Below are 27543 nucleotides of genomic sequence, written 5' to 3'. Positions count from 1 at the left end.
GTCCTGCGTCAATTGCTGACAGGCTAGTAAACCAAAAAAATTTTAAGAACCCTTAACAACTCTGTTTTTAGTCTCGTTTTACACTTATTGTTTATTCGATAATTTTAATTACTTTGCTTGTTGCTGACACTCCCTGATTATCGCTTTACACCCTTTAACAACCCATTTAATCGATACAGCAATGGAAACTAACAGACAAGGCCTGTGGTGGATGAAAACGCCCCAAAAACAAGCATCCCCCAAAGATTCGGTAATCTCCCAGTTAGACCTGCAAAAGCTGCATCAATCCTCTATTTTCACTGATATTTTACGTAAAGATCCTTCAGGCATAATAGACCCTGAAGATGTGGATGTTGAGAGTATTTTAGAAGAAATTAATCGGGTTGCAGCAGAGAGCCCGCTGGGGCCATTTGATAGGAGTATTGGGGAACGAAGCATGGATGATATCATGAAGGAGGCAGAAAGGGTTTATATCGAGAGCTCCAAAAGTTTTGAGCAGCTTAGTCAAATGTCTAAGACTTCACAAAATATTTCTGATCTAGAGAGCAGTAACTCGAAAATGTCTACACCAACTCCAAAAAGTGTTAGTCCTTTGCCTTTGGATGATGCTGAAAAAAGATCAGATAAAGAAGATTACATCTCTGATTATAGTGAGGACTTTTCACAGGATAGTAAAACAGATTCAGGTGAGAGAAATAGTTGTTGATTAATATTAAGAAAAATATTACATACCTCATCTTACATCTATTTTAGGAAAATTGTCACAATCTTCACAAGAATCTAACCAATTAGATAACTTATACAAAACAATTGAAAAGGGAGACAATGCCAAATTAAAATCTTCAGATGTACAAATCACAAACATGCAAAAAAAAAGCATCACTTCTTCCAGTTCACAACAAAAAACTGCTAAATCTATCAATTTAGCTAAAAGTTCTTTCAAATTGCCTTTAAATTCTGTCAACACCCCAAAGCAGAGTCCTAGAGATACTCTTTTTGTGAACTCAAAGTCAAGTCCTGTGACAACCACACTAAAAACTGCCAGTCTACTTGAAAGTCCAAAAAAAAAATTGAAAGAAAGATCTCAGGAAACTCCAATAAATTTAATAGTAGGGTCAGAGGCTCCTGTGCCATATCAGTCACATTTGGGGCTGGAGAATATAAGTAAAATAGTAGAATTGAACCAGGAGATTGAAGTTAGGAATAAATTGATCAAAACATTAGAAGATGAGAATGAGTTATTGAAAGGTGACATTCAACAAATGAAGGTAAGAGTTATTTTTGATGAACTTATATTGTACGCCTCTTAAAAAAAAAAACAAATTAAAAGTTTTAGCTTATTTATCTTACTCTATTATAATGTTGAATACTAGGTTTTACCTACTTACAGATTAGAGATATAAGTCAGAAACTTTCTAAAGCCTTAAACTCCTAATATAAAACATAATTTCAGCCATGTACTAGCTAATATCACAGCTAACAATAGTTGAAAACCTACAATTTAATAAACAGCAATATGTTTTCTAAGCACTTGCAACTGCCTCTGCTATTGTTCTCACTGCAGCCAAAGCCTCCTTAGCTGTAGGCTGAATGTAACTTGCTGGTAAAACAAATCCATACCTCCCATTATCTCGTAACTCTATGGTGTATGCATATTTGATTTTCATAGTCCCTTTGGCCCAATCATCTGATCCACCAGCTGCTGGATATAAAGTATTTCCTGCAGGGCCCACAGTATACATGGGACCTCCGACCATTCTAATGGCCTTAGCTACTTTTTGTCCCACTAACTCCAAATCTTTATAGTCGGGAGGTACCACTCTATTGTAACCCCATGGATAAAGAATGTATTGTCCGTAAGAATGGAAAGAAATGTATGCTTTCCATTTCGCGCTAGAGCCGCTGATATAACGTTGAACTGCCGCCGTTTCTGGCTCGGAAAATGGACCTGACCCTCCAAACGTCTCCGCGCAGGGGTTTTTCGATGAACCGGTGCCCCCCCATCTATATCTAAATTAAGAAATTTATGAATAAATCTTGTGTATATTAAAAGAGGTTTACCCAAAGTTTCTGTTCAAATCTACTCCAGCACATCTGCCAGAACCTCTTCGGTTTTTTCTCCACAATCTGTCAGTGCTGTGAGTGTACTCATATCCATCAGGATTCAGCAGTGGAACAAAGTACCAATCAATATTTTGAATGTATTTTGGCTCACTTTCCCAGTTAAGAATCAATTGATTAATGATGTAAGTGACTGTGGCTGGGGTGATCCATTCCCGGGCATGAATTCCTCCTGAATTAATGTTTCGTTATATTTATTATTATTATTATTATTATGAATAAAACCCACCATCAACCCATGCGGCTTTATTTCCGGGCTGCTTGTTTGAAATTTTCAATAGTTTTATTAAACGTCCGTTTATTGAGGTTCCAATAGTTTCTAAGGTTACTATGTCCTTGTATGTTGCAGCTAAATAGTCCAGGTATCCATGCAGATCTTCCAGTCGATGATAAGCGTACCAAGTCAACGAGTGTCCTGAAAATAATGTTTAATTAAGAAGTTCCGATTGAAAGTTTCCCAGTTCCAACAATAATGAGTATTAGCACAATCACACAAACATTCACATGCATTCATACGGACCCCAATTGGCCACCGGCCTTAATTCCAATCGATCATCCAGAAAAGAAAGCCCTCTTCGTGCCATAATGTATTTCAAAAATGTCAACTTTCTCGCTAAAATTTCTACATTTTCTTGAGCCACCTTTGAACACAAGTTTCTGATAATAAACTTACCATCTCTAATCTGAGTTTCATCAATTGGAGGATTTTCCTCATCAATTGCAGTTTGCAGATCCTCGATGGCAACATCAAAGTTGATGTTCTGACTCTTGAGAGCGTTTTTCACTTTTTCTATTGATTCAGGTTTAACCAGGATGTCGATTGCTGAAGCGTTGCCTCCCCACATGGTGATATCTGAAAAGATTTTCACCTCAGGATGAAATAAGAAAGAGCTTTTAATTTTAACACTGATTTTAAAATAATTGCTCACTGATTTCCGCACACTTCATATTTAGCGTTAAGTCAGTTTTGTCAAATGAGATCTTAATATTTTTGATTAGTATAGCACGTTTGGAGCGATTGACATTTTAGAAATTGTTTCCGGCTTTTAATTTTCATGCTTTATGGATCACATTATCATGATCATATTTACTTATATGTTTTCCTTCGATAATTTATCTATTCATTTGAGTGCTAGTTAATCATATTCTAGAACAAATTAAGTAGTGTCGTGAATATAAAATTAAATACTTTCTCCTTTGGGTCAATTTCCTGGCATTTATCATTTAGCACTTCCCAGGTGTCAGACAAGTTTCACGATAATACATTAAAAGTACCTATTGGTTGTTTATTCTTCTGCAATAGGAAATTTTGCAAAAGGAAAGGGAACGTTTATTTTATCGTATAATGAGTTACTTGGTTTCATTACTGAGTAATAGAAAAACGATTTAAATTGGTGATGTAACGCGTTGCTTTTTTCTCAATTCGCTCATCAAAAAAATATAAGAATACTAATGTGTCAAGAATGAATTTCGGGTTTAGATAATAACAAATATTATCTAAAAAATTAAATCAGCCTCTTAAAATAAAATAAATATACATTTAAAATAGAAATGTTTTACCTTCAGCATCTCGTAGCTTGATCAAAGCCTCAACTTTGTCCTCACTGTCCACCACGGTTTTCCATAACTGGTTCCCTCTGTACAGGATCCTCCCCTCAGGCTGTGGAAACTCCTCCCCAAAATATTTATTTCTCGTGCTCCCCTTCTCGTCATCACTGTTTGCAGTTACATTGCTTATAACCGAAAGTTCATCGATGACGTCTTCAATCTGTAGTCCCAAATTCGAAAGTTCTTCAATGCTGTATCTGTTAAAAAGGAGGAATTTTCACGTTACACATTAATCTTCAAATTGACCTCACCTGAGTCCGTTCCATTCAACCCTGGCAAATCTCGCCTGAATGTTCTGAAACCATTCCGTAGAGGTGCTCAGCACCAAGAAAATGAACGCAACCTTCGCCATGACCAAATGGGATGCCCCCAAACGGCGACTCGCGTTTTATATGATTTTGCCATCCATCTGACCCGGTTCAAGTCAACGGTACCCATAGTAAAAGTCGCCCGGTACAATCGTAAATCTTGATATAAGGCGTCTTTTCTGTTTTGATTCGGTATCATTGCGTGGGCGTCTTTTTCCTCTTCGAACGTATGCAAATTTGATGTTTTTGAAGAGATGTTTAAGCGAGCTTTTTGGTCTAGTTTAAAGTCTTAGGAAGAGATGCATAATTATCACCGATTGCATCTGAATGACCCACATGAAACGAACGGTACCGAAGTCGAAATTAATGGCCTTCAGGTCGTGCGATTGCTGATTCATCGTTTGATAACATAATAGTTAGTGGGCGCGTTTAGTTGCTCTAGAACTCCAAAGTGTATGTGAAGATTTATCTTCCTTATTTGAAATCGGTAACATAATATTAATATTCGATATTGGTGCCACGCAAGGGAGATTGTTCCGAAAAAGAAAGTCTTATGGCTCTTTTAATGGTGATGGTTCTTCGATTGTTAGTATTGTTGCAAACAGCCATGGCATAATTATTGCCATTGTCAACGTTTCAATGAGCATATTCAAGCAAAGGTGAACAAGAGAGTTACAGGAATCAGGATTCTGAATAAGGGGAAATGTATTCATGTTATTTTTGGTTTATTATGCAGGAAGTAGTAGCAGTAATTTGACTAATGCTATGTGAATTCAATGTTAATTATGTCTTTTCTCATATTTCGTTACGCAAAAGTGTGAATTAAATATTCCAAGTAAAATAATTTAATAATTAACCACTTTGTTCTTTGCTTCAGCTCGACATAGGAACCACCCATGCCTTAATGGAAAGACTGAAATCCGAAGTGAACGTTAAAACTTTAACTTCACCCGAAATCAACCTCGAACTAGACAAGGCCCTTGAAGAACTTAAAGACTGCAAAGAAATCAATACTTCGTTGCAGCTACAACTGGATTCAGCCAATAAGACACATCAGTTGCTGAGAAGCTCTTACGATGATTTGCTGGTTTCGAGCAAAGGTCTGGAGCGCAAGGTTATGGAGCTGGATTCCACTTTGGCCAAATACAAAACTGAGTTACTCAATGTGCAGCAAACCAAAACGAAACTGTTGGAAAACGAAATTAACTTGAACAAATTGCTGGAAATAGAAAAGCTGCAGAGCAAGAGCTTGAAGTTACAAAATGAAAAAGATTCTAAGTGTATTCAGGATTTGAACAGACAGATTAAAGAAATGGAGAGGATCATTGCGAGGAAACATCCGGACTCGGTGTCTGCTCTCATTGTAGCTGCTAAGGAGGATGTTTCAGAAAATAATTTGACTGCTAGAAAGCTGTTGGAAGATCGTATTAAGGTCTTGGAACAAGAGGTGGCTAGCAGAGACTCTCAGTCTTCAAAGGTTTTCTTGGAAATTCAGGATAAATTCAATCAAATGAAAAACAAATACGAAAGTCACATTGAAGATTTAGAGCTGCATGTCAGTGACCTTAAGAGCCAGTTGAAAAATCGAAAGGATACTTACGATGTTTATACTCAAACATTTAGGGACGAGAATAAAATCCCTCAGAAAGAGAGTTTCACTGTTTCCGTTCAGACTGAGACGGTTGTAAACAATACCAGAACCAAAATTACACCAATGAAGAAGGTTTCAGATGGTATTAACCATAAGGAAGATGCTCATCTCTTGGCAACCATTCGAGGATTGCAGGCGGATTTATCTAATAAGGAGAAGGTCGTGTCAAAGCTACAAAAAGAAGTGGATGAGGCTCGCAAGACTAACCGGAGACTTCAGAAGGAGAGGTATTTAGTCGATACTTATTTTTATTTTTATTTTTTGTGTTATGCGTAATATTGGTTCTTTAGAGAAGGTAGTTTGAGAAACCTGAGCGAAAAAAAGGACTTTCGTAGTTATCCTGAGAAATTAGTGACATACTCTCGGTCCAGCAGCGTACAGGATATCAGAAAGGAGGAGGAATTACAGCAGTTGAAGTTGGAGAGAAACAGGTTGAAGCAACAATTAGCCAGGTTAGAGGAGGATTACCAAGGACTTAAAAAAAAAAGATTGGATGACGTAAGTTTCTTTTTCAGTTAAATTTTTAACTACTTTTAAGTAAGCAAAGCCTTGTTTCAGCTCACAGCTCTTCAAGAAGCTCACGAACGCGAAATTTCCAACTACATGGCAACCGTGGCGCCCTTGAGGGAACAACTCGAATTGCAGCAAGTGTCAGTGAACACTTTTCAATCTCAGCTAATCAAAGCTAAAGAAGAAATCGCAGTGTTGACTGTTGAAAGAGATCATTTGAATAGTCGTTTACTGAAAGGTCTTCACTGTGGAGGAGGAGATGTGAGTGAAGTAGAGACCCTTCGTAATAAGGTAGGTGTGTCAATATGACGTTTCTGGTAATGTTATTTTCTCCAAATTGTTGCCCAGGGACGCTTAATTATTAAAAGTTGCAAAATTTTAATTATCTCAAAATCTTTAAAAATTAACTTTTCACGCCCTGTATACGTATACATACACATATATTCCAAATGAAGTATTTTTCGTTGAATATTTGTATGAAGTTTTCGTCTTATTTTGAATCGCGGAATATTGAATTTGTAACATTATGCAGTATGTTTTACAACATAAAATTATTTTCACTACTGTAAAGAATGTAAATTGGAACTATGATTTATTGCTGAATTTTGCTTATGATTAGATCACCACATTAGAAAAACATTACGACGAGAGGGAATACCGGTTAGGAGCTATAGTGCAAAGCTTAGCACAAAAGTCTATCAACAATAGGAGCTGCGAACAATGCGCTGAAAGGCAACAACAGTTGATTGGTTACAAAGTAGAGTTAGATCAGCTGTTAGCCTCAGTTAGAGCATTAAAGTAGGAACTCGATTAAATCGTTACAGTGATCAAAGTATGCCAATAAATTATAATTTACCGAGGTTAATGATACCAAAGATAATGTTTATTAATTGTTATTAGAAAGAAATTTGTGTGCGGATTTTTACCTTCATTAATTAAGCAACATATTATATGTAGAACTTTAAAATTGTATGCTCTTCAACAATCATGATAAGTTTGCATTAAAATCAACTTTTAAAGTCCTTTTCCTGGTACACAACTAAATTTGAGTGATATACCTATAGGAGATTATCGATTGTCTAAATTGTTGTCCTTTAGTCTTATTAATTTGTTTAGGAATTACTTATAATTTTTATACCGGCTAATTGAAAAACTTTAAATTTGATGTATTTTTATTATTAGTGATATTGCAATTTTTAAGTGAGGAATTTACCTGTTGCCGTCCTTAGTATAAGTAGTTTTTCCCATTTAACAAAAGCGCAAAATAATATAAATTCTGAAATTAACGAAATTATTTTTTTGTTCATTTGTAGTTTTAATATTTTTAAAACAGGCAAAAGGACCATCAAGTTGATAAAAATTAAAATCAAAATGTGCTAACTTTGTCTCATTTGCTTAGCATTGTTGAGAATTTTATTCCCGTAAATGCTTCCATTACGAATTTAGAAGTCGTCCAATACTTCCCATTGAAAAGAATTTTGTAACATTAAATTAGTGTAAGGTAAGGATTTATTGAATTTCATTAAACCTATTTTTCCTAAAATCCATACAGATCCTTCAACAAGGTCAGAAAAAATGACTCCGTAAGCTCAATCTGTGTGGCTGTCAGGGTAAGAGAATTTATGTACAGGATGTACCATTGAAAATTTTTTAACCGACTTATTTTGAACTACGATCAAAATATAAGGATTTGTCACGACACTTCGATTTTGTTTTCTAGGGAGATACATTTTAGCATTAAATGCAGATTCACTCAGAACAGCTCCCTTCGTGAGGGTGTATACAACTTCAGAATCTTAAATGGCATTAAAGGTCGAGTGACACATGATTTGAGAGAATTTTGATAAGTAGCCAAATCAAGTATAGTTCGATAAAAGGAATCTGTCCCCATTTAGTAGTTAATGCCGTGTACTGTGTTCAGGTGGCGTCACTAGACAGAACCAAATAAAGTAACATCACAAGCGACGGTACATTGATGCATTTCGAAATTTTACGCACTTCTAAGAGTAGAAGTTCAATTTAAAAAAAATGGTTAATTTTATGCGGTAACGGATAAGAAAGGTTATCCCGAGCGCGCTGTTGAAGCCTCGGAGGCCAAAAAATGGCGTGAGCAGAGCTTTTTCATTCGAACTTGTTTCCTTTAAATGAAAACACACATTTAAAGATTATATAACGATAAAAATATAACTGAAAAGGCATTAATAAATCTATCTAACAAAAACCTCCTTGAGAGTGTGCTTTTCAAATTGAAACCCCAACAAAAAAAAATGAGTTTAATTTTTTTACGTAAAGAGACTTATTAAAATCCTTTCGGCACACAAAGGTAACGTTCTTACACTCTGTTTCATTGGTTGTTTTACGATGATGATTTTACAAAATTTCTTCAATGATCAAACAGTCCATAACTCACTGAAAAAACTTTCGAATCGCATTTGACGATGAATTTCCAAATGTTATCACAAGGCCTCTAAAGATGATTTTCGTTAAACACATTAAATCCCTTAGACAATGGTCTTGTCGAACAATTAAATCAGAAGAGCAAATACCGAATTACTAGTCACCCAGTAGCACTGTTTACTTGTGCCTTTTCTGTTTCCTGTTTATCTCTCGACGCAAGAAATTTTATAACCCATTGACATTCTTATAATTGAGGTTTATAGTTTTTGGTGACGTTTTGTGAGTGGTGTTCTATGTCTAGAGGAAGATGGATCACTATGGGAAGATCCAAAGAAAGATTAATCCTAGAGAGAAGGCGAACATTCTCAGTTTGTATACTTTTTCGTAAGTTACGATTTTTTATCGTCGGTACCGTAATATGAGAATTAAATCTTTGTCTTATTTAGTTTAATAAACAGTTCGAAGGGCATTTCAACGGAATCGAGATTTTTTTAATTGCTGTTGTCAGCTAATTCCCATTGTTTTAATAAAGTTATAGCTTGTTAAAGAGAATTGCGATGTATCAAAAATAAATACCAATAGAAATTTACAAATTAGTCAGTTTAGATAAAATTCTAGATATACAGTGGGCCTCTTTAAAAAGGCTTTTAAAAGAGATCTCGAAGAGGATGACATTTACGAGGTAATAGATGCATGCAAATCCGAACTCGCATCTAACCGTTTCGAGAAATCTTGGCGAAAGCAAGTGGCCTCCGAAGGAAAATGCTCACTTTGTGCCCTATTGTGGCAGAATTTCGGCACTCCCTTTATTTTCCTCACCGTGATACAGTTCGCATTCAAAATAGTGAACAGGTAAGTTTCATACCGTCCGAATTATTCCTGATAACTCACAGTTCTTAAAGCATATTCGAGCCTCTAGCCGTAGGCAAATTGGTCTCCTATTTCAACCCAAAAACGACACTTACCTTTCGAGATGCAGTTTTCTACGCCTGCTTAATGATAGGTCTTAGATTCTTGCATTCTTTATATATGCAAAACTTCTCCATTTATCTCGGGCAGCTGTCCATCAACATAAGAAACACCTTGTGTTCCCTGGTTTACAGAAAATGTAACTATAGGTTGTGTTTGAATTAACGTGTGATCAAATTATATTTGAAGCTCTGAAAATGTCCCCTGCTGCCGCCACAGAAATTGGTCTTGGAAATATCATCACTGTAATGACCAAAGACGTAGGAGTATTCGAGAAGGCTGTAGGTCTTTTCAGTGATGTCTGGATAGAGATATTGAGGACCTTACTAGTTTGTTACTTGATCTACCAGAAAATGGGGCCCGCCAGTTTTGCAGGGGTGGGGACTTTGCTACTGATATTACCGATACAAGGTATTTCAATTTGAAAACGATTGTGCAAGACATCTTATTAGGCCAGGAAATTGCTACAGGATACTTTGGAAAGTGCATTAAGAACTTGCGGCTTGAGTTAGGCAAAGAAACCGATGAACGTTTGCAAGCCACTCAAGAAACGTTGTCTGCCATCAAGATTATAAAAATGTACACATGGGAAAAAATATTTGTTAGACAAGTTGAGGAAAAGAGGATGTAAGTTTGAACCATTTCCTAACCTGCTAATCAAAGGATGTATCGGTTGAATTTTAGTATTAAAGTTAAACTTTTTTTAGTTTTTCGACAAAAAAACACTAAAATTCACTGGTCCCGTCACTCTTTTATTAAAAAATTACTAAACAGATGTCTTTACAGCAAAGAAATGCGCTTCTTGCTAAGGGCCGCGTATCTAAACTCCTTGACATTCCTAACAGGAACTGTTAGCTCAAAAATCGGTCTCTATGTCTTGATGATGACTTATATCAATTTCAACAAGAACGTGGATGCCGAGGTGATTTTCTATGTAATACGATCCTTCCACGATCTCAGACACTCACTCGGGATCGTTATTCCTATCGGTTTTGGGAGATTTGCAGAGATTATTGCTGCAACCCAGAGGATTAGCAAGATCCTCAACTCCGAAGAAGTGAACCGCGAAGAGCATGACGATCATGCAGTGCTCAAAGTGAAAGCATTAGGAGTTACTGTTAAGGTTATTTAATGAAATTTCATGTTTTGCCACATTTTTAATATTTTTTTTCGGATAGGTAAAGGACCATAATATTCTCAAGGATATCAACACCGAATTGAAGCCAGGTTTAACGGTAATCACAGGTCCTTTAGGTTGCGGCAAAAGTACTTTATTGAAGCTCTTCCTCAACGATCTTCCAGTCACTGAAGGAAAGGTGCTCTGCAACGCGAAATTTTCTTATTGCTCCCAAGATTCCTGGCTTTTTCCCTCCTCTATTAAACAGAACATTCTTTTCGGAGAACCTTATGACCGTCTCCGTTACGATAGAGTAGTAAAATTATGCGCTTTAGACTTCGACTTCAACATGTTTGATCACGGAGATGAAACCATTGTGGGTAAGTTTTCTTGCTCTAAACCACCAAATCCAGTAGAAACAATTGTTGTCTTTAGCCGATGGAGGTAAAAACCTGAGTGGCGGTCAACAAGCTAGAATCAACTTAGCCCGAGCTATCTACAGGAAGAGCGACGTGTACCTTCTAGACAACCCTCTTCACGCTTTAGACTCCCACGTTCAAGAATTCATTTATCAAAACTGTATCAAAGGGTTCCTCAAGGATCACCCATGCGTGCTGGTGACTCACAATTTAAAGCATAAGAACGAAGCCGATAATTTAATCGTCTTGAAAGACGGACAGATCAAATTTGATGGAAAAGTCTCGGAAATTAAAGAGGAAATTATCGAAGAACTCGTAGTTGATAAGGTAGAGACGGAGGAAAAAGAGAAGGATGAAGAAGAGATAACTGAGAGCAGCAGTCTTATTAAGTGTGATAAGAGGAAAGTGTACAGTGAAGTTAAGAAGGAAGGAAAAGTGGATTGGGATGTTTTCAAAAAATACTTCCGGTTTGGAGGAGGTTTCTTTCTATTTTCAGGCATAGCCCTTCTATTTTTTATTACCGAGTCTAGCGAGAGTTACTCATCGAGACTCTTTACTAATTGGTATGTTTGTTCGATAACAATTATCATCTAAAATACACGAAATCGCAGCATTCGCGTAGGATCAATCTCCAACAAAATCTAACGAATATCAACTCAACCACCGACGCGACCAATTACAATCTCCTGGAAGGCAAATCTGATTGGACCATTAAGCTTTACTCATTCATGGTTATGGGCTCTTTCGCCTCGGAGCTTTTGATTCAATTCCTCATGTTGAACTTCACGAGAAATGCTGCTGTGAAATTACACAACGCCATGATCGAAAAGCTCGTATCTGCCACAATGGTTTTCTATGACAACCACTTTATCGGAAACATCCTCAACAGATTCTCACAAGATTTGAGCGTGGTTGATGAGGTTTTGCCCATGCATGTCAACTTTTTCCTTTTGGTAACTTGGAATTTTGACTTGATATTATATATATAATTAACATAAGTATTGATAATTATATGTAGGTCGTGTTCTCCTGCATTGGAGCTATCGCATTAATTTCTACTGTGAGTTACGTGTTCATAATTCCAGCTGGTGTTTTAGCAGCCTGTTTATATTTTTTGAGGATTGTTTATATGCCCACTGCTAGAAGCTTAAAGAGGTTGGTTGCAGCAAGTAAGTGTGAATTTCAAACGGTTTAGTTTCCATTTCATTCGTTCAAACGGTAACAAATATATGTAGATATAGAAAAAGGCTGATTCGAGCACTATGGGGCAAATTATAAAACAAAATTTAAATTCCGTGTTACTTCTCTTGAATACACGTACAATTTTAGGCCGTAGTCCGTTGATCGGCCACGTAAATGCATCAATTCAAGGTTTGACCACAATCCGAGCATGCAAAATCGAACGCGTGTTAGCAGAGGAATTTGACAGACACCAAGATTTTTACACCTCGGCTCATTACATGACGTTCTGCATGCAGAAAGCCTTCTTTTTCTTCATGGATATTCTCTCTACCTTATTTGTCACTTTTATTGTTGGAAAGTTGCTCTTCTGGGGAACAGGGGAGCTCTCTGGAGATATAGGTTTGGCCATAACGAAAGCTTCCACTGTTGCTATGATGGTGCAGTGGTCCTTAATTCAGTGGTCAGATTTAGAAAATGATATGACTCACGTGGAGCGGGTTTTAGAGTATACTGAAGTACCTCAAGTAAGTCTGAATTTTGCATGAAATTAATTAAAGAATAAACCATAACATTCTTTAGGACAGTTACGAAGGTAAAACTTTGGAAAATTGGCCAACGCAAGGAGCTATCGCGTATAACAATGTATCTCTAAGTTACAAATCGGGAAAGGTCTTGAAAGGCGTAAGTTTCGAAGTGAAGCCCAAACACAAGATCGGCATAGTAGGTCGCACTGGAGCTGGAAAGTCCTCAATAATATCAGCACTATTCAGACTTTATGCTTTCGAAGGGACTATCTCAATCGACGACGTTAACATCAAGACATTATCTTTGGAATTTTTGAGGGAGCATATTTCAATAATTCCCCAGGATCCTCTTTTGTTCCAGGGTACAATTCGACACAACTTGGACCCATTTAGTTCCTACGCAGACGAAGAAATCTGGGACACTTTGAAAAAGGTGAACATGATAGAACACATTGTCAGTCTGGATTTGAACGTGACTGAAAGCTCCAGTTTTTCAACTGGTCAAAGACAGCTTCTATGTCTTGGGCGGGCCATACTAAAGAAGAACAAAATAGTGGTGTTAGACGAGGCTACCGCTAATATGGATCCCGATACTGAGTTCCTAGTGCAACAAGCCATTTCCAAAAATTTTTCTGACTGCACCGTCTTAATTATTGCCCACAAACTAAAATCAGTGTTGGAATGCAATAAAATCCTAGTTATGGATCGTGGAGAAGTGGTCGAATATGCAGATCCTTTGGAATTAATGGAGAATAAAAATAACTATTTTTCAAAATTGCTCGCCAGTGACGATTCACATGCCTTTCAAAAGTAATCTGTAAAAGTCGAGTTTTGTTATAAGTGGAATGAACGTAATGAATTTTAGAAAGTTGTTTATATTTTATCTCGTTAAAATCTGTAGGAAATGTTTTTTTTGTAATACAAAATCGATTTTTAGATACCTCCTTGATCTTCATCCTAGAAATTTCTGAAGAATCTATTTCAAACATATTGCTATTGTGATACTATTGCCTATATACTATCAAATTGACAATAACATTAATTTGACTGTTCCCTTACATAACACAAATTTTTATGAGCAATTCTTTTCAAGTTACAACTAAATGTTGATAGACTTTTACATCACTACTCTTTTCAGAAGAAGGGAATTAAAAGACAATGATATGGAAATGGTCACATTTAATAAGAAATCATCTAAACATTTGGTATAATTACATACTGAAGGCGTATAAATAATTACAGTTTTTATTATCCAAATCCTTCAATTTACTATCCAAAAATGTAGATTTGGAAAAATATGTCACATCTGTAACTTCTGGCCTAAATGGGAGTAAATTTGTTCATGAGTATTTGTCCAATTGCCTAAATAGTTAGAGTATTTTCATATCATATAATCAATATAATCATACTCTTTGTTTTTTAAACTAATCTGGCAAGAACACTCTGGGCTTAATTTCTGACATTCACTTGCTGCATTCACAAATATCCCTTATTTCAGAGATTCCCCATTGGCACTACATGCCTGTCCACCTCAATATACTATTTGCAAAGATAAATTAGTTGATTGCCTATTACATTCTACATTCGGGATCCTTTTTGTTGTAAAACTTTTGCTCTATCCTCCCTCTCTCCTCGAACCTCTGAATTTTCTGCTACACCATACTCTCTACTAACAACACACAAAAATTCAGCATGTTCATCTTGGCCATAATTGTACTGGGATCCTATATTAACTAGCTGCTCAAACTTCCAGCCATCAGACATTGTTGAAACCATCTGAAATTTCACAGAAAATGAGTAAATTTAATTAATAAAAATTGAAAAAAACTTTTACCTGTGTTAACTCATCCTCGTGACATTGTAATACCCTGTACACATGTTTCTTTCCACCTCTACCGCACACATTATCTCTTAGCCCTATTCGATCCTTGACTAAAGTTACTAATTCTGCTATATTATAGAATTCTGCTTCTTCTAAGATACCTTCTTCAGCTAAATCCTTGTTTATCACTAACTTACCGTGCCTAAGGTAGTTTAAGATGGGCGAAAAGTAGTTTGGATCTCTGTCAATAAGGTATGCACCAGTTTCATCCTTAAATATGGAAATACTGCATGAAACATGTAGTGAAACAGAAAAAGATTTCAATTCAATGTATATGTTTCTTAAAATTTGCACACCATATACAGAGTGACCAAACACAACAAAATCAAAAACATTTATGGGATTTTAATTCCTCACATGTAAAAAATATGCAACGATAATTATCTTTTCAGAAATGAAATTAACATGTATGTAGGTTTTTCAAAATAATTTACCAGGTTCCTATAAATGTCTGTTTTTGACCATTCTTTATTTATGGGTGAGTAGTATATTTGTTGAAAACTCCAAGGACCCTTAGTGACCATAAATATAAACAATGAACTCGTGTAGTAAACATTTTCTAAATAAACACAGACAAATTTTTCAAAGACAGGGGAAATTTTCCATTTGTCTTGGAAAATGAACTTACCTTATCTGTGTCTAAATCACTGTCTTCTTGAACTAACCTGTGTAAAAATGAATTCGGGTGTCTAGCTAAAGTGGTTTTAGTGGTTAAAAAATATGTTCCACCAACGTTCAATTTCACCCACTGTTTATTTCCATTTTTAATGGAACAATTATTTTCCATGGGACTACCTGGTTTCTCAACATTTTCAGCCATTTTCTCAAACAAAAATAAAAGCTCAACACTATGAAGTTAGTAATAGAATTCGCATCTGTCATATCGTCTTGTCTGCCAATAGTGCATTAGTACTCAGTGAAAATAGCTGACAGTCGATAATTTAATTAATGTATCAGTCTATAACAATTATTGATCATACGTTAATATGAATAAAACTAGTAAATATAATGGCCATTACTACATCCGTTCAAATTAAGCTTGAACAAATTTAAAACTTTAATAATATTAACATCTATACAACGTTGCCACTTCATTATTTAAAACGTAAAATTCGGAGGAATAAATGTTTTTTCGTATGTAGATTAGAAGGCAACAAGGCATGATCTCTCGATGACTTTTGAGGTTAGTCTGGTTGCGACTGGTTTATTTTTGTAATATCCCTGTTAAAGTTTTTAATTAATAATTAAATTAAAGCGACAAATTTCACAACCCAAATATATAAAGAAAAATCAACAATGTCGGTAGTTATAGAGTCTACCTTAGGTAGCATAACAGTAGATTTATATCTTTCCAAGCGTCCTAGGGCTTGTTTAAACTTCTTAAAGCTATGTAAACTAAAATACTATAATTACAACCTTTTCCACACAATTAGTAGGGGTTTCATTGCCCAAACTGGAGATCCTACGGGCAGTCGATCTGGAGGCGAGTCTATTTTTGGAATAATCGATGGACCAACAAAAAGGTAATTTGTTCTTGATTTAATTTTAACATTTCACCATAAAATTTTTGATATTTTCAAGGTTCTTTGAAGCCGAAAATGAGCCCCGTATAAAACACACGCGTCCAGGGCTAATATCTTTTGTAGGTGGTGAAGGTAACATGATTGGTTCCCAGTTCTTTCTTACCTTGGGTGAAGACCTCACTTACTTGGATGAGAAACACTGTGTGTTTGGAGAAGTTGTAGAGGGATTTGAGGTCCTTGAAATGATTAATGAAGTAATCTGTGACAAAGATGACAGGCCATACCAGGATGTTCGTATCACACATACTGTAATCTTGGATGATTTGTACCCAGATCCCAAGGGATTTAGAGTACGAAGTAGGTCACCTTCGCCTAGTGCTGAAAAATTGGCTGGAGGGAGGATTGCCCCCGATGAAGAAATTGATGAAATTTCTGGTAAGATGCTTTTAACCCATTCGCAAATATTTCTTTCTTTTGTTTTGCTTCTTTGTTATATAGTTGAATTAATTAAAAAAAGTTAAAAGCAAAAGCAGTTTGATAAAAAAAATATATACGCAGTTTTGTCTTTATACATATGGCTGCGTGTAAAATCACAGTTGTGAGTAAATGTATTAATGTTTTTTTATCTTTATTGTGATATATTTGTTGAAACTATTTTGAGATTTATATATACATATTCTTTCAATTTTTGCCTATCAGGAAAAACGAATCATGAAGTCCTTGAAATGCAGGCAGAAAGAGAAGCTAAAGCAAGAGCCACCATCTTAGAAATGGTGGGAGATATTCCTGATGCTGATATAGCTCCGCCAGAAAATGTCCTTTTTGTTTGCAAACTGAATCCTGTAACCACAGATGATGACTTGGAAATAATTTTCAGTCGCTTTGGCAAAATAAAATCCTGTGAAGTCATCAGGGATAGAAAAACAGGAGATTCTCTGCAGTATGCTTTCATAGAGTTTGAAGAGCGGAAATCTTGTGAAGATGCATTTTTCAAGATGGCAAATGTGCTTATTGATGACCGAAGAATCCATGTAGATTTCAGCCAAAGTGTGTCAAAAGTGAGGTGGCTGGGAAAAGGAAGAGGAGTAGCCCATTTTGATGAGAAAGGGAATAGAACCAAAAAGGAGGGGGACAGGGACCCAAATAAAAAAAATGATAAAATTGCAAGAGAAATCTTAAAAAAAATGGATATTAAGAAAAACAATTCATTGAACAGAAGTTATAGGGAAGATTCTGAAAGGAGGAATAAATCGTCGCAAAGATCAAAGCGAAGAAGCAGCTCATTTGAAGATAGAAGATATAATTGTAAATATTCAGAAAGAGAAATTGATGAAAGACACACATGCAGAAATCTAAGTACATCACCTAACGAAAAAAGAAGCAATAGATCTTGGCAAGAAAAAAGGCGATCTGAATCTCCTAAACACCGAGGATCAAATTATAATAAAAGTAGGGAGTTCCCTAGCTCTAGATTTCCCCTTACACGTTCAAAATTCAGACAAAGAAAACGCAATTGCCAAATCTCCCCCCAAAGAGATTCAAAGAACCACAAGGGACACGTTGCTACAGCTAATAGATCCACAACTAAATCGGAGGAAGATGACAAACGGCGAAAACAGCACCCAAAAAAGTCGAGAAAGAAGAGAACCTCATCTATAGAATGTTCGTCGAGTAGTTCCAATGATGAGAAGGCAGAGAGAAAACGTAAAAATAAGAAAAAACGACGAACTTCTAGTTCGAGTGAGGATAGTCATGATGCCGGACGAAACGTGAAGGAAAAGAAGAGAACTAAGAAGAATGGTCGAGAGTAACTGTTAATTTTAATTAATAATAAATGTCTGTATGTAAATAAATCTTTGTAAATGGAAGTTTTTGCTATATTTATTTTGAGTCGAACGCTCCGAATAGAGGTACAAGTGTTTTGCTACAACATACATAAACAGGCATAAACAACTTTTTCGGATTTTTAATATATTCAAGGATAGGGGCAGGAAATAGAACTTGCTCACATTTTATAATTAAAGTTACATATAATTCGCTGAAAATTATTTACTCTTAGATTAAGTATACCAACGAACTAACACAAAATTGCAGATATTATGCTTTTAATTAAATAAAAGAAAACAAACATTTTCAAACAACGTTATAAATCAATAAACTTTTTCACAAATATCAATTACTACCGAAATGGGTACCTATATACATATACTTTAAAGGGCACTAACACAATACTATGTCACGACTTGTACAAGGCAAAAACATTAGAGCCAAAATACTATATTATGAAGAGACTTCTTTCCAACTAAATCCGAAATATTCACAAATTGAGCTCTATCTCCATTAAATAATATTACAAAATCCTTGGCGTACATCAATTTGTAATCCTGCACTACTTTTATGTGATCCACGTCCGTGGAATCGCATTTATTTCCATCTAAAGCATCAATGTCGTCGTTTAATCTACTGTATTTATTCGCATCCAGTTTGTCTAAACATTTCTCTATGGGGAACCAGCAATAGGTTTCTGGGCATAATAGGACCGAGGTGTGCAACTTTCCTTTGTAACACATTTTGGGACAGGTATGGATGTAAAATCCCATGTAGTAGTATTTTAAGTCTGGAATCTTTGATTGCAAATCTTGCATTGTTGAGACCATCTGAAATTCCTCAAAAAAATGAGTAAATTTATTTAATAAAAATTGAAAAAAACTTTTACCTGTGTTAACTCATCTTCATGATATTTTAATACCCTGTGCACATGCTTCCTTCCAGTTCTACCACACACATTATCTCTTAGCCCTATTCAATCCTTGACTAAAGTTACTAATTCTGCTATATTATAGAATTCTGCGTCTTCTAAGATACCTTCTTGAGCTAAATCTTTGTTTATCACTAACTTACCTTGCCTAAGGTAGTTTAAGATGGGCGAAAAGTAGTTTGGATCTCTGTCAATAAGGTATGCACCAGTTTCATCCTTAAATATGGAAATACTGCATGAAACATGTAGTGAAACAGAAAAAGATTTCAATTCAATGTATATGTTTCTTAAAATTTGCACACCATATACAGAGTGACCAAACACAACAAAATCAAAAACATTTATGGGATTTTAATTCCTCACATGTAAAAAATATGCAACGATAATTATCTTTTCAGAAATGAAATTAACATGTATGTAGGTTTTTCAAAATAATTTACCAGGTTCCTATAAATGTCTGTTTTTGACCATTCTTTATTTATGGGTGAGTAGTATATTTGTTGAAAACTCCAAGGACCCTTAGTGACCATAAATATAAACAATGAACTCGTGTAGTAAACATTTTCTAAATAAACACAGACAAATTTTTCAAAGACAGGGGAAATTTTCCATTTGTCTTGGAAAATGAACTTACCTTATCTGTGTCTAAATCACTGTCTTCTTGAACTAACCTGTGTAAAAATGAATTCGGGTGTCTAGCTAACGTGGTTTTAGTGGTTAAAAAATATGTTCCACCAACGTTCAATTTCACCCACTGTTTATTTCCATTTTTAATGGAACAATTATTTTCCATGGGACTACCTGGTTTCTCAACATTTTCAGCCATTTTCACAAACAAAAATAAAAGCTCAACACTATGAAGTTAGTAATAGAATTCGCATCTGTCATATCGTCTTGTCTGCCAATAGTGCATTAGTACTCAGTGAAAATAGCTGACAGTCGATAATTTAATTAATGTATCAGTCTATAACAATTATTGATCATACGTTAATATGAATAAAACTAGTAAATATAATGGCCATTACTACATCCGTTCAAATTAAGCTTGAACAAATTTAAAACTTTAATAATATTAACATCTATACAACGTTGCCACTTCATTATTTAAAACGTAAAATTCGGAGGAATAAATGTTTTTTCGTATGTAGATTAGAAGGCAACAAGGCATGATCTCTCGATGACTTTTGAGGTTAGTCTGGTTGCGACTGGTTTATTTTTGTAATATCCCTGTTAAAGTTTTTAATTAATAATTAAATTAAAGCGACAAATTTCACAACCCAAATATATAAAGAAAAATCAACAATGTCGGTAGTTATAGAGTCTACCTTAGGTAGCATAACAGTAGATTTATATCTTTCCAAGCGTCCTAGGGCTTGTTTAAACTTCTTAAAGCTATGTAAACTAAAATACTATAATTACAACCTTTTCCACACAATTAGTAGGGGTTTCATTGCCCAAACTGGAGATCCTACTGGCAGTCGATCTGGAGGCGAGTCTATTTTTGGAATAATCGATGGACCAACAAAAAGGTAATTTGTTCTTGATTTAATTTTAACATTTCACCATAAAATTTTTGATATTTTCAAGGTTCTTTGAAGCCGAAAATGAGCCCCGTATTAAACACACGCGTTCAGGGCTAATATCTTTTGTAGGTGGTGAAGGCAACATGATCGGTTCCCAGTTCTTTCTTACCTTGGGTGAAGACCTCACTTACTTGGATGAGAAACACTGTGTGTTTGGAGAAGTTGTAGAGGGATTTGAGGTCCTTGAAATGATTAATGAAGTAATCTGTGACAAAGATGACAGGCCATACCAGGATGTTCGTATCACACATACTGTAATCTTGGATGATTTGTACCCAGATCCCAAGGGATTTAGGATACGAAGGAGGTCACCTTCCCCTAGTGCTGAAAAATTGGCTGGAGGGAGGATTGCCCACGATGAAGAAATTGATGAAATTTCTGGTAAGATGCTTTTAACCCATACACAAATATTTCTTTCTTTTGTTTTGCTTCTTTGTTATATAGTTGAATTAATTAAAAAAAGTTAAGAGCAAAAGCAGTTTGATAAAAAAAAATATACGCAGTTTTGTCTTTATACATATGACTGCCTGTAAAATCACAGTTGTGAGTAAATGTATTAATGTTTTTTTATCTTTATTGTGATATATTTGTTGAAACTATTTTGAGATTTATATATACATATTCTTTCAATTTTTGCCTATCAGGAAAAACGAATCATGAAGTCCTTGAAATGCAGGCAGAAAGAGAAGCTAAAGCAAGAGCCACCATCTTAGAAATGGTGGGAGATATTCCTGATGCTGATATAGCTCCGCCAGAAAATGTCCTTTTTGTTTGCAAACTGAATCCTGTAACCACAGATGATGACTTGGAAATAATTTTCAGTCGCTTTGGCAAAATAAAATCCTGTGAAGTCATCAGGGATAGAAAAACAGGAGATTCTCTGCAGTATGCTTTCATAGAGTTTGAAGAACAGAAATCTTGTGAAGATGCATTTTTCAAGATGGCAAATGTGCTTATTGATGACCGAAGAATCCATGTAGATTTCAGCCAAAGTGTGTCAAAAGTGAGGTGGACTCCTAACCATTCTTCTCAGTTCTCTTCTTTCCCTTCACGTTTCGTCGGGCATCATCACTATTCTCACTTGAATTAGATGTTTGTAAATAAATCTTTGTAAATGGAAGTTTTTGTTATATTTATTTTGAGTCGAACGCTCCGAATAGAGGTACAAGTGTTTTGCTACAACATACATAAACAGGCATAAACAACTTTTTCGGATTTTTAATATATTCAAGGATAGGGGCAGGAAATAGAACTTGCTCACATTTTATAATTAAAGTTACATATAATTCGCTGAAAATTATTTACTCTTAGATTAAGTATACCAACGAACTAACACAAAATTGCAGGTATTATGCTTTTAATTAGATAAAAGAAAACAAAAACATTTTCAAACAACGTTATAAATCAATAAACTTTTTCACAAATATCAATTACTACCGAAATGGGTACCTATATACATATACTTTAAAGGGCACTAACACAATACTATGTCACGACTTGTACAAGGCAAAAACATTAGAGCCAAAATACTATATTATGAAGAGACTTCTTTCCAACTAAATCCGAAATATTCACAAATTGAGCTCTATCTCCATCAAATAATCTCACAAAATCCTTGGCGTACATCAATTTGTAATCCTGCACTACTTTTATGTGATCCACGTCCGTGGAATCGCATTTATTGCCATCTAAAGCATCAATGTCGTCGTTTAATCTGCTGTATTTATTCGCATCCAGTTTGTCTAAACATTTCTCTATGGGGAACCAGCAGTAGGTTTCTGGGCATAATAGGACCGAGGAGTGCAACTTCCCTTTGTATCGCATTTTGGGACAGGAATGGATGTAAAATCCCATGTAGTAGTATTTTAAGTCCGGGATCTTTGGTTGCAAATCTTGCACCAGCTGAATTTCCCTATGCAAAGAAATGTTGAAAGAAGTAAGGTAATTTCGTTCCAATTATTATTACATGAAAGTGATCGTATCTTTTAAGTACCTGAGCGATCCGTAGGTTCCCAACGTCAAAACTCGATAATCTGGATCGTAGAAAAAGTATACTGAACTGACACATCCAGGCAAAATGTCGATAACCCCCACTGCTATGAGCTTATCATCGAGCCAGTACTGCTGGTGAAATGATCCATATCCAGGTCCATCAACTCCATTTGGAAACGGTTCGGCCTTAGGCAAGTTTCATTACTGTACAGTTTACAGCTTGCAGTAAAAGTGTATAAAATTTAGGCTCAAAAACTATTATGTATTTATACCTCTTTATAAGTATGAGTTTAATTAACTTGAACACGTCGAAGATCGGATCCGATCCTGTTAAATTTCGTCAATTCGATTTCGAACTCGCTAAACCCGGTCTAATTATCCTGTCAATTTCACTGCATCTCAACTAAATTTTTCAGTATGTTTATACTAATTTTTTACTGTTGTTTAACAGTCAACATAGGCCCGATGTTTCTCAGATTGTTTTTACAGCTATTAGCAGTTTTATCGTAATTGTTCTTGGTTATAGGTCGGCTCTGTTTGCAAAATCTCACTGTTTTTATTTAAATATTTATTTGAGACGCAGCAAAAAGGTCCTAGTAGATGGGGTACGATTTTTTTCTTGTGCTATGGGTAAATTAACGACGTCATATATCCCGATAGTTAAAACAAAACACCAAGCAAGCAACAACACCTAAAGTCAGACTAGAGAAATACCTTTAGCGGTGTACTGACTAGAAAATAATAAAATTCATTCGGTCCACATTCTGAGGCAGGCTCATTATGAATAGTCGTTTGGTATTTCTTATAGAGTTCTGCACTTTCAGAGAAAGTATCATGGGATTTATTCAGCTGTTCTAATTTTATCTGTAAAGAGACACTTTTGTTGACTTGTCAGCAAGACATTGAAAATATGCAGTTCCTTAAATAGTAAATACTATTCAAATTATGCACTGATTACAGTACGTAAATAGTTATTCTTTCGCTCTGCTTGCTTGATGTTCTAGCCAGTTTTGGGCAATGTCTACTAAATGACTAAGTCACCTAACTACTTTTCAAACACATTTAGTACCTTGAGAGGAGATGAAACTAAAAACCTGGTGAACCTACTGAAACTCAAATTTTCAGGTAAATCATTATGGACAATTTTTTGGTATTTTGCATATAATTCATATTCAGTATTTTTCACACCATCCCATTTATCCTTGCAATTTGTTGGGCATATTAGTTCTGGCTGCAGAAAAAGAATAACTATTTATTTACATCATTTCTTAATGCCAAGTTTTTAGAATTTTCTTATAATATTCACACCTTTATTTTATGCTTTGTACTGCAAGGAATTTCTTCCAAAAACTCTTTCAGTGTCTTTACTTTATTATTGGCATTATTAGTGGTATATGGTTGGAGCTCTAGTCCCTTTTGTAGAAGTTTTTCTTTTTTCTTTTCCAAACGCATTAATTTTGCTTTTTTAGGTGGAAGCTTATTTGGATCAGCACCACTGCCTTTTTTGAATTGTTTCTTAATTGATTTTGAAGCACTCAAAACATTGCCTACAAATTTTGCCTTAAGATGTTGTCAACTAAATTTTAAAGCTTACTACTATTTTCCTGCTTCGTCTCTGTGGCAACAACAGCAGATTTTTTTGATGTTTGCATTGGATAAGAATCAGTAGTACTCAACTTAGGGTCTGAGTCAGCTGACAAACTACAATTTTCAGCAGTTACTGACCTGTCTAACTTAATACTGCTTTGCTTATCATATCCTAAAAGTATTTGCAATCAAGGAATGTTTTATAATTATTTTGTACAATAATTTACCAGGAACTAATAGGGATTCTGTATTATCATCTTCAGTGTTTTGGACATTGTTTTTAGTGAAAATACCACTATTTAAAAACTTATTAAATTTCTTAATAATTCTCTTATGGGAGTTGTTTAATTTGAAGTTGGTAGCATCACACCTTAAATAAGATGAAATTTTGTTATAACTCAAAAGATTTGTATCTAAAGGATAATCAATTTGTATCTACCTGATAGTGTACTGAGGACAGCAAGTTTTGTTCATAATAGGTTTGTAGCAGTACTTTCCGCTTCGCCTCCATCCACGATCAATTAAATCTTTATAATCTTGTACTGTCAGTTCTTCTGTATACATCCCTACACAAGGAATTATATATATGATGGACGTTTAGGATTAGTTTTGTGTTATTGAAATTGGGTTCTACACTTATAAGATTCGTCACCAATGTAATTGTTTACCTACCATATGAAATACTTCCACTAGGGTTTTTGCAATAACCGCATCTATGACGTTCTCTCTCAGCATACCATTGGGCAATGCTGAATTTGCTTAAATCTACACTCATGTTTGAGATTTAATCTCCGGCCTTGATGGCTTATTATTATTAGAATAATATATTAAGTATTTCAGCAGTTTGTTACGACTGCGAATTGTGAAATTTCAGGAAAGGTACATTGAATGGTTCTTTAAATTTGATAGATAGAAAATTTTGGACAAGCGATATTGATTTTTGAAAATTAAATGAACAATTTAAATCACAATACGCTACAAATTAAATGAGTATTTTAATGAAGAACTTAGATTTATAATTGTTTGTTATCAACAAGAGATAACGGATTCGAAGAAAAAGAGAATGGAATATATTAGTAATGGCAAAGCACAATTATCAAATCAGCTGGTTTTAATGTCTAGTTCTGCTTCTGCGTCAAGTATATAAAAGAACAAAAATGACATGGATATGTTGTAGAACGATATCTGTTTTTCTCTTGCGTTCAAAAGCGTCTGACAGTCTCTCACTCTTGCCCTATATATATTGTTGATTGACATTTGTTCGTATTGTCGGAGATGGGGGCGAAGTGTTTTCGCTGTCCGACCTCTCTTAGGATGTAGAGTAGTTTTTAGATATTTGTAAATATGTATATTAAACTATTATACAATAAACTAAGAGAACTTATATTTGATTTTGAATTGATTGAGTATGTCCACCAAGTGATTGTGGGAGCTAAGTGGTCGAAACCAGGTTTCACCGTGACGAGAGAAGAGAGAGTGAACTCCCTTGGTGGCTGACTACGGTCTTTTTATATCCCTGTTCTGTGGGAAAATTTTCCCGCCGGCTTTCCGAACACCCTAGAGATCGAAAGATCGCCCTGGGGCACGTCGCACTGTCAACCTGACGCGCTGCTGGCTCCGCTACAGTATCGAACATAAAGTGTCAACCGATTTTCGATCAATCTGATGGACTGGCTGTCATCGGAACAAATCCGAATCATATTATAGGTTCCCAAAAGGTTTAAAATAAATAAATCTGTATAGTCTTATATGCATAAGGTCGAAACATATCGCAAGCCTTAGCATAATAATTATTGGCGAATCACTAACTAATCGATGTAAGTATAAATATTTGTTTTTTTTTTTTAACAAAATTCGAAATAAACCCTACAACAACCAAAACTTATTACTTGAAACAATCAGTTGTGGACCACAAGTTGAAAATGAGTTCAGATGGACCTCAGAAATCCTTCGTAGAGCAACAAGCAGATAGAATGAAACGTTTAAGAGAGTTGCACCGCATGAGGAACGAAGCCAGAGCTCACAATCATCAGGAGGTTGTAGCTGAAGATTCCAGGAACAAATTGCCTGTGAATTGGGAAGCCAGAAAACGTAAAGCTGAATGGATTTTGAATGATCAGAAGGAACGAGAGGAAGCTGCTCAGAATGGTAAAAACTTATATCTTAATTAAGTCGAATGAGTTTAATTGGAGATGAGAATAATTGTGAATGAGAGCATTCAGCTTGCAAACTGATTTGGTTTCTTTTAGACAATCAATATTAATCTTTTTGGTGAATCATTCATTATGTTGCTACCTAAGACTGATAATACACTTTCTCTGTCTACATAATTTTGTAATTTGTATGTTTGTAATGTTCCGTAATTAAAACACAGATAGTTCTAATCAGTAACTTTATCATGCATGATTGTAATTCTATCTATAGGTGAAGATTATGACAGAAAAAAGCTGCTTAACGTAACTGCAGTGGAGGCTGAGTGCCTGGAGAAAAAGAAAAAAAAGAAAAATCCAGATCAAGGCTTTTCAGATTTTGAAGCAGCAACATTTAGACAATATAACAGGTAGTAATTTAATAGGTTTATTTTGTATTACTTGTGATAAAAAAATGTTGCGTTTTTTAATTATGACAACCAATACAGTAAAATATAACATAATTATTGGTTATTTTTAGACTAGTAAAAGGTATGGGTCCTAAAGATATGGAGAGATACGAAGAGCAAAAAGAAAAGTATGGTGATGCCTTCTATGCAGGATCAAACACCATAGTCCATGGCTTACATGAAGACAGATCTGAGGCTATTGATAACTTGGTGAAGAGTGTTGAAGACCAAATTTCCAAAAGAAATAAATATTCTAGAAGAAGGATGCATAATGACGATGCAGATATTGATTATATTAATGAAAGAAATGCGAAGTTTAACAAGAAACTTGAGAGGTTTTATGGGGAACACACTGCAGAGATTAAACAGAATTTGGAACGAGGAACAGCAGTTTAAGACTCTTTGTGTAATAATACTTATAATGTAAAATTAAATTTAAGTTTTATCAAAATAAGCGTTTATTTAAAAATAAATAATAAATACCATATTTACAATCAATTAATAGTAAGTCAGCTATGTTACAAGTTGTGTACAGATTTATGAGCAATTAATGTGTTTAAGTAACTGAGACAAATTAAAAATATAAAACAGCTATATTTGTTTTTTCTCCAACGCGTTAAATAGGTTGCGCTTCTCCTCGTTTCATAGGCTAACCCAGGAGTGAGCAATGCCTGGAACAAATAAAAAGAACACGTTAGAAATGTCTGTTCGATCTAAAAATTTCTATTACTTACGACCAGATTTTTCTTTTAGTTAATACGACGCACGTAATAAGATGGATATGACAGAGAATGCGTTAGAAAAACAGTAAAA

General features: G+C 35.1%; 9 protein-coding genes and 1 long non-coding RNA gene across 13 annotated transcripts in view; 5 read left to right on the top strand and 5 right to left on the bottom strand.

The window, feature by feature from the left end:
• The first annotated feature begins 2 nt into the window (after window positions 1-2).
• On the top strand, window positions 3-7706 carry LOC136339973 (centrosomal protein of 162 kDa). The gene is made up of 6 exons (XM_066283638.1): window positions 3-686; window positions 754-1268; window positions 4915-5915; window positions 5979-6186; window positions 6247-6489; window positions 6818-7706. Exons 1-6 carry the CDS (start codon window positions 182-184, stop codon window positions 6998-7000), a joined length of 2655 nt encoding a protein of 884 aa, XP_066139735.1. The 5' UTR covers window positions 3-181; the 3' UTR covers window positions 7001-7706.
• On the bottom strand, window positions 1312-4137 carry LOC136339979 (carboxypeptidase B-like). The gene is made up of 6 exons (XM_066283658.1): window positions 3981-4137; window positions 3682-3926; window positions 2795-2974; window positions 2351-2536; window positions 2062-2293; window positions 1312-2010 (listed from the first exon to the last, which is right to left on the bottom strand). The coding sequence occupies exons 1-6, from the start codon at window positions 4079-4081 to the stop codon at window positions 1524-1526; spliced, it is 1431 nt and encodes a 476-aa protein (XP_066139755.1). The 5' UTR covers window positions 4082-4137; the 3' UTR covers window positions 1312-1523.
• Window positions 7707-8775: 1069 nt separating the features above from the next.
• On the top strand, window positions 8776-13746 carry LOC136339969 (probable multidrug resistance-associated protein lethal(2)03659). Its single transcript, XM_066283630.1, has 12 exons — window positions 8776-8979; window positions 9214-9447; window positions 9498-9703; window positions 9754-9975; window positions 10035-10191; window positions 10351-10687; window positions 10743-11061; window positions 11117-11663; window positions 11723-12053; window positions 12119-12269; window positions 12430-12806; window positions 12862-13746. Exons 1-12 carry the CDS (start codon window positions 8903-8905, stop codon window positions 13618-13620), a joined length of 3717 nt encoding a protein of 1238 aa, XP_066139727.1. The 5' UTR covers window positions 8776-8902; the 3' UTR covers window positions 13621-13746.
• A 222-nt stretch (window positions 13747-13968) lies between these two features.
• inc (BTB/POZ domain-containing protein inc) lies at window positions 13969-15634 on the bottom strand. Its single transcript, XM_066283661.1, has 3 exons — window positions 15317-15634; window positions 14641-14898; window positions 13969-14582 (listed from the first exon to the last, which is right to left on the bottom strand). The coding sequence occupies exons 1-3, from the start codon at window positions 15506-15508 to the stop codon at window positions 14385-14387; spliced, it is 648 nt and encodes a 215-aa protein (XP_066139758.1). The 5' UTR covers window positions 15509-15634; the 3' UTR covers window positions 13969-14384.
• A 112-nt stretch (window positions 15635-15746) lies between these two features.
• Window positions 15747-18079, top strand: LOC136339976 (peptidyl-prolyl cis-trans isomerase sig-7-like). The gene is made up of 3 exons (XM_066283646.1): window positions 15747-16211; window positions 16270-16646; window positions 16911-18079. Exons 1-3 carry the CDS (start codon window positions 15985-15987, stop codon window positions 18020-18022), a joined length of 1716 nt encoding a protein of 571 aa, XP_066139743.1. The 5' UTR covers window positions 15747-15984; the 3' UTR covers window positions 18023-18079.
• Window positions 18080-18221: 142 nt separating this feature from the next.
• On the bottom strand, window positions 18222-19818 carry LOC136339985 (uncharacterized). The gene is made up of 3 exons (XR_010732233.1): window positions 19604-19818; window positions 18928-19185; window positions 18222-18868 (listed from the first exon to the last, which is right to left on the bottom strand). It is a non-coding gene; the product is annotated as an uncharacterized lncRNA (long non-coding RNA).
• A 264-nt stretch (window positions 19819-20082) lies between these two features.
• On the top strand, window positions 20083-21672 carry LOC136339980 (peptidyl-prolyl cis-trans isomerase-like 4). Its single transcript, XM_066283659.1, has 3 exons — window positions 20083-20498; window positions 20557-20933; window positions 21197-21672. The coding sequence occupies exons 1-3, from the start codon at window positions 20272-20274 to the stop codon at window positions 21640-21642; spliced, it is 1050 nt and encodes a 349-aa protein (XP_066139756.1). The 5' UTR covers window positions 20083-20271; the 3' UTR covers window positions 21643-21672.
• A 142-nt stretch (window positions 21673-21814) lies between these two features.
• Window positions 21815-25211, bottom strand: Ate1 (arginyltransferase 1). 4 transcript variants are annotated; one of them, XM_066283657.1, is made up of 9 exons: window positions 24804-25211; window positions 24571-24697; window positions 24359-24501; window positions 24139-24303; window positions 23853-24091; window positions 23614-23775; window positions 23259-23408; window positions 22546-22730; window positions 21815-22464 (listed from the first exon to the last, which is right to left on the bottom strand). In XM_066283657.1, exons 1-9 carry the CDS (start codon window positions 24904-24906, stop codon window positions 22068-22070), a joined length of 1671 nt encoding a protein of 556 aa, XP_066139754.1. In that variant the 5' UTR covers window positions 24907-25211; the 3' UTR covers window positions 21815-22067. The 4 variants fall into 4 exon arrangements, with proteins under 4 accessions (XP_066139754.1, XP_066139751.1, XP_066139752.1 ...); XM_066283654.1 differs by lacking the exon at window positions 23259-23408 and having other exon boundaries at window positions 24804-25209; XM_066283655.1 differs by lacking the exon at window positions 23259-23408 and having other exon boundaries at window positions 24142-24303; window positions 24804-25209.
• Window positions 25212-25779: 568 nt separating this feature from the next.
• On the top strand, window positions 25780-27322 carry LOC136339981 (pre-mRNA-splicing factor Syf2). The gene is made up of 4 exons (XM_066283660.1): window positions 25780-25948; window positions 26034-26279; window positions 26556-26691; window positions 26802-27322. The coding sequence occupies exons 2-4, from the start codon at window positions 26054-26056 to the stop codon at window positions 27124-27126; spliced, it is 687 nt and encodes a 228-aa protein (XP_066139757.1). The 5' UTR covers window positions 25780-25948; window positions 26034-26053; the 3' UTR covers window positions 27127-27322.
• The window catches only part of Tab2 (TAK1-associated binding protein 2), a 26640-nt gene continuing 26327 nt past the window's right edge, over window positions 27231-27543 (bottom strand). The window contains exon 8 of the mRNA XM_066283645.1: window positions 27231-27401. Within this exon, the coding sequence (XP_066139742.1) occupies window positions 27373-27401 (29 nt within the window). The 3' untranslated portion in view covers window positions 27231-27372. The remainder of the gene's footprint in view (window positions 27402-27543) is intronic.

This window comes from Euwallacea fornicatus, chromosome 7 (genome assembly GCF_040115645.1).
Source record: "Euwallacea fornicatus isolate EFF26 chromosome 7, ASM4011564v1, whole genome shotgun sequence".
In the NCBI taxonomy this organism is placed as follows: domain Eukaryota; kingdom Metazoa; phylum Arthropoda; class Insecta; order Coleoptera; family Curculionidae; genus Euwallacea; species Euwallacea fornicatus.
The sequence above is the reverse complement of the archived record's forward strand: the minus strand, read 5'-3'. Positions and strand labels throughout refer to the sequence as shown.